The following is a 6,000-nucleotide window of genomic DNA, read 5'->3' as shown; positions in this document are numbered from 1 at the left end:
ATCACTGATTGGAATCGCATGTAGTGTGCAAGAGCCCTTAGTGTGGACGTTTACTATACAATCAAATTGATCTTTCCCCCCCCCCCCTTCTTTTTTTTATAAAAATGTTGGAAAAAAATTATGACAATTGATTTTCCCATTTCTTTCAATAAAAAAAATATCTGATCGGCTGTGTTGGAAAATTTTTATTGCTTTGAATATTGAATGGTGTATTGATGAAATCTTAAATGTTATTAATTGCATTTATCTTTATAGATAAATAACTGTAAAAAGTCAGCACCTCAGCCCAATTTGTAGATGTATTCAATCAAGTGGCATAACATCTGGATTTTGTGCATTTTTGAAAAAAATATTCTGTATGGCAAGGGTTTTCATCTGCTGTAGTATACACTGCCCAACACTTTTTAGCTGTGTTTTTAACCTCCTGGGCGTTACGGACGAGCTCAGCTCGTCTAGTAACACCGCAGTGTATTGCTCAGGCCCAGGTGGCCCGATTTGCATAATTAATTTTTTAAACATGCAGCTGGCACTTTGCTAGTTGCGTCTTACCTGCTCGCCGCCGATCCACCGCGAAAGAGGGCCCCCCCCCCCCCGCAGCCTGGCCAATCACCGACAGGTTGCGCTATGAGGTGGATTGGGACTCCCCCTGATGTCACAGCATCGATGATGTCATTCCGTTCGTTGCCATGTCGATGGGGGAAGCCCTACAGGAAATCGGAAGGGTGGGAGGGAGCAGGGAGGGGGAATCATGTAGCTAGCGCTAGGCTAGCTACATGATAAAAAAAAACTAGCTGAAAAAAAAAAAAAAAAAAAACACCCACGGCCGTGGGGATTTAAAACGCCAGGGAGGTTAATAAATGTAGGTAGTGTCCATCAAACAATTATCTTCCTTAAAAAGAAAATCCTTAAAAGGATGGAAAGAGTTATGGAGGCTACTATATTTATTTCCTTATAAACAATACCAGTTGCCTGGCAGTCCAGCTGATCTTTGACATCAGTAAGATCTAAATCGCACCCTTGAAACAAGCATGCAGCAAATCCAGTCAGACTGATATCAGAAACCTGTGATCTGCAAGCTTGTTCAGGGTCTATGGCTACAAGTAAGAAAGGTAGAAAGCTCAGGACAGCCAGGCAATCTGTATTGTTTAAGAGAAAATAAATGTCAGCATCCATATACTTCTGAGATGAAGTGTCCTTTTTTATTGTTTTTTAAAATTTTCAAAGGACATGGTGAGATTCAGGCATATAACTCACCTCTTTACTAAGACATATACCATTTTTGTCACTGGTTAGAAATGGATAATCCCTTTATTTCAGATTGTAACATGAGAAGTTAACAATACACACTCAGAAATCCAGGAAAGGCAAACAAATACAGTCGGGTATAGGTGATGTGAATCATATGCTCTACATTGTAAAATGATGCAGAACAAGGGTAGTCTATTTCTAGATATTTATTTTTTCTTAATTAAAAAAAAAAATGAGTTGCAGATTGTATACATAGGTTTATGAGATGAGCCTGAACAGGACAGGACTGTGTGTTTTTGTCAGAGATGTTCCATCCCTTCTGCTCACATGTCTCAGGTATGGGAACTCAACCAGAATAAAACAAAAATTATTGACAATGCTTAGGGAAGACTTTGGATTGTCTATTTAAAATGTTTACTTAATATGCAATTAATAATCTTCATTTAAGTGCACTTCCACAAGCTTTGTTTAGGGTACAACAAATGATCAGATTTTCTGACAACCCACCCATCTACCACAAACATTTTGTCTAAAAATGCACTCAGTAAACGCAAGTTGAAAGATTTAAAACAGCGCTAGAGTCTACTGCCCTTTTTTTTCACGGACCCAGATATAAGATTTTCTAACGAAACACAGTATAATACCTTACAAGACGTGAAGACAACAAATTGTGAAATTACTTTATCTTTAATTTGTATACTTTTTTTGTGCTGTGGCTAAAGGAAAGAGCTTGCAAGGCTGTAGAATAACATTCCAAGTACTCCCTTCCAACTTTATTGACTACATTGTCACAGACACTGCGAGGGGCTAGAACAGCAGCAATTGCATCACACCGTTCTCCAAGAATTCAAGTTTCAGAAACAAACTCTTTAAAAAGAAAAAAAAAAAAAAAAAAAAACAGAAAAAATACAATTCCTGATTTGAGTAGATGCAAGGACATGAACAGAAGCTTTTTAACTGAACGTTAGTATGCAAAATGATAGTATATTTTATGAGTATCGGTAGTCAAAGACTCAAGTAGGTTCAACTTCAAGCAGTATTAAACACAAGCATAAGTGATTTAACCCTTAAAATAAATATTCAGGAAAACCTCTCTGTACATACATGTGAAAGATTGTACAATACTTTCACTCTAGGAGCAAAGGAGGGGGAAAAGACTTTGTTCATATAAGCAGCAGATATCTGCTGTTCCAGCCCAATGTCCCAGCAGAGAAGGGAGGTACACAGACAGGTGACTACATGTAGCTCACTATCTTATGGCCTTTGTGGACAGGGAAAACATCAACCATTTTCCCTTTGTGAAGCTTTCTTTGCCTTTTCATATTACAGCATGCCAAATCCCTTGGCATATGTGATCGCCTTCAGTAATCTCTCTTTCAGCTTCTCTTTGCTGGAGTACTCCGGAAGTAAAAGGACATTAAAGCATGTGTGAGATGTTGGTAACCTGGAGATGACAAATAGTGGGGTAAGAATTACAGCAATACATTGCACGTCATTCAGATAATATGGACACTCAAATCCACAGTGGTTACTAGGCACGAGTTCCCCTTCAGATTCCACATTTTGAACAAAACTGAGTCTTTAAAAAGGACAACTGAAATGAGAGGTGTTTGGAGGCTGCCACAATTTCTTTTTAAGCATTACCAGTTGCCTGGCAGACCTGCTGGTCCTGTGCCTCTAATAATTTTGGTCATAGACCCTGAACAAGCATACAACAGATAAGGGGTTTCTGACATTGTCAGTTCAGACAAGATTAGCTGCATGCTTGTTTCTGGTGTGATTTAGACACTACAGCAACCAAATATCAGCAGGGCTGCCAGGCAATTGGTATTGGTTAAAAGGAATTAAATATGGCAGCCTTCATACAGTCTCCATACTCTTCTCACTTCAGTTGTCCTTTAAACTTGCTGTGGAGGGAGGGCTGGAAGGTTGACTCACCCTTGTCACTGCCTATAGCTGAAGCATTCCATGTAGTGTTCAATCACGTTCCACAACACTCCAATACTTCCGAGTTTGAAAGAGGAAGTGCTGGAGAGATGGAACCTGATGTGGAATGCACTGGCTATAGGCGGTGACAAGGGTGAGATAACCATCTTGCTATGGCCACAAGTGTAAAGGCTCAGTTTTGTTCAGAATGAGTCATCCCAACTGTGGGGCTCATGCCTAGTGGTAACCCATGTAAACACATTTACTTGTATAAATCATGTGTAGCCATGGCTGAGGTCAGCTATCCCTAGCATAAAATATAAAGTGCAGGTCTTAGATCTAAATTGCTAGAACACAAAGTACAAAACTGTACAATTTGCGAGTTTCCATTTGGCTCACCTGTCAGTGTCTGGGCCATTTTTGGCTATAATCATCTTTAGTTTGCCTAGTCCTCCCACAGGCGCTCTGTCTGTGCCTGTTGTAAACTGCAAGAACAACCTTTTCTGTTCATCAGTAAATGCATGAACTATTTCCCAGAATTCCCTGAAAAAAAAGTAAAAACCAAACATTAATTTCACTACTAGCCAATGAGAATAGTTTTTAAAGGACTATTGCAAACAATTATGAGATTTGTAACGTGTGAACACATACATATGAGAAGTACATTTGGCCCAGAGCCAAATTGGCCCAAATGTTCTATGTTGCCGTCACTTGTAGAAGGTAGAAAAGAAAAAATAAATAAAATAAATCAGGGTTTGGACTTCTCATGGGGGATTCTCAGGGGCTTTCTCCAGCCCCTTGCAGCTCTGTCCCACGCTGACAGTTCGGTTCGCAGCCACCGGCCCTTGGTCCCCTCACGGTGCAGAGGACAAGCTCAAGGTCATCATTACTGTGCCTGTGTGAAGCGCAGCTGTCAATCAAGCCCACGTGGTCTGTGGCGTACTGCGCAGTAAGCTGCGGACAACGTGGGCTTGATTGACAGTGGCGCACGAAGGACGAAATCGAGGTCGTCCTCGGCACCGTGCAGAGACCCAGGGCTGGCGGCTGCAAACGGAACTGTCAGCGTGGGACAGAGCTGCAAGGGACAGGAGAAAGCCCCAGGTAAGCAAATCGGCTTTCCTATTATTTGCCTGATGACTCCTTTAAGGAAATAACTAGATCTGTTGTGTTTATTTGCATCTGATACATTTTATCTCCCCCCTTAAAATGCTTTTTTTTTTTTTTTATAATGTCCCTTGTATGTTATGGCCACCCACTCAGTGTTCCTCTCTTGATATGATGCAAACTTTATTTTAATTGTATGCAGCTTGGAACTGGTGCAAACACAATAACTGGTCTAAATTGGCCCACTACTATTCTGCATACATTTGCATCAGCTTGAAATAATAAGCGCATCATTGACCATCTTTACTACTCTGAGAGTTTAATAGTTTCCAATATCTGCACATACCGAATAATCTGAGATTCTCTGGTGTAGCCGCCGTCATATTCAGTTGTTTCTTTCAAAGCCTGGAAGTCTAAGTTCTGTAGAAAATATGAACAGTTCAACATTAATCCACACTACAAGACAGTAGTAATCTCTACATACAGAGCAAACAAAACATAACCCAATAGCTTACCCTACTTCCACAGATAAGCAGTTCTATTTCCTCAGGTCTGAAAAGATATTTTAGCGGGGACTCATTAGTGACCATGTGGAATCCCCTTCTGAAGGCCTTAAACTGTTTTTCCACAGATTTGTTTAAAGTATAATCTGCATAGAGACTAATGAATTCCTAGAGAAGACAAAAAGGCACAAGTCACTAAAAGTACAGTACACACAAGTTTTTCCTATTCTTTGGTCTATGCAGTATTTCCCAATAGTCCGAAAAGCATTGGTGCATATAGAGTACAGTATAAACTGTAGTGTGTAAAACAGTTATTGGTTTTTTAACAGTATAATAAACTGTAGTGTACAGCTATACTCAGCAACTCCGCAGTACAAAAATATAAACAGCCATCACTACACAAGCCATCTTGTAATAAATGTCGCCAAATATCTGTCACCTACCGACTAAACTATCTGACCTGGAAACTGGAAAGGTTTCTCATTGGTTCATGATTCTGCAAAAAAAGCAGGGACTACATTTCTCATTGTCATGAGAAATTATGAAAGCTGAAAAGGAGAGGTGTATAGCTCAGTAGAGAGATCACTACCATCTCACAATTGTCACTCATAGGAAATTTTGATAGGATTAACATCAAAACCATAACAGGTTTAGAAGACGCAGTCTATTCTAAAGCACAGTCACGGCACTGCAATATTCCTAACACTATTATCAATATAATTTAGCCACATTTTAATTCACAAACCAATAAAAAGAGGATTTATCGGATTTATCACTACAAGTCCCTTTGAATCATGCCTGACGTGTAGTAATGGCATAGAAGCAAAGTGCAAATCCATACAAGGACCTCATCTGTCAGGCAGAGGAGAAGGGTTGGGAAAAGGGATGAGTGAGCACCAGATCATGTTCGAGGAGGGGCTGCAACCAGGAGGCAGTCATACAGGTGAAAGGAATTTTTCTCCCATGGCCTCTTTTTTGAACACAAGCGGGTACAGTTATTGTGCTTCCCCAGTTAATCTTCTACAGATTTTTTTTTTTTAAGTACACTCAAAAATGGCACACACACTAGTGTACAATGTGAGACTATCAGAAATATTGTACCATTTTATTTTTATGATTTTCTTAGTTTTAAGGAGTCCTAACATTGTAGAACTACTGCATAACTAATTTACCGTATTTTTTAGACTTTTTAGACACTTTTGACCATAAGACACACCTA

General features: G+C 39.7%; 1 protein-coding gene across 4 annotated transcripts in view; it reads right to left on the bottom strand.

Moving 5' to 3' along the window:
- Positions 1-1,439: 1,439 nt before the first annotated feature.
- UBE3A (ubiquitin protein ligase E3A) overlaps positions 1,440-6,000 on the bottom strand; it is a 61,864-nt gene continuing 57,303 nt past the window's right edge. For all 4 annotated transcript variants that reach the window (XM_068268172.1, XM_068268170.1, XM_068268171.1 and 1 more), the window contains 4 exons: positions 4,794-4,949; positions 4,625-4,698; positions 3,574-3,717; positions 1,440-2,692 (listed from right to left, as the gene is read on the bottom strand). In XM_068268172.1, the coding sequence (XP_068124273.1) occupies positions 2,572-2,692; positions 3,574-3,717; positions 4,625-4,698; positions 4,794-4,949 (495 nt within the window). In that variant the 3' untranslated portion in view covers positions 1,440-2,571. The remainder of the gene's footprint in view (positions 2,693-3,573; positions 3,718-4,624; positions 4,699-4,793; positions 4,950-6,000) is intronic.

The sequence above is a fragment of the Hyperolius riggenbachi genome, chromosome 2 (genome assembly GCF_040937935.1).
Source record: "Hyperolius riggenbachi isolate aHypRig1 chromosome 2, aHypRig1.pri, whole genome shotgun sequence".
Classification (NCBI taxonomy): domain Eukaryota; kingdom Metazoa; phylum Chordata; class Amphibia; order Anura; family Hyperoliidae; genus Hyperolius; species Hyperolius riggenbachi.
This window is presented reverse-complemented; position numbering and strand designations above follow the sequence as displayed.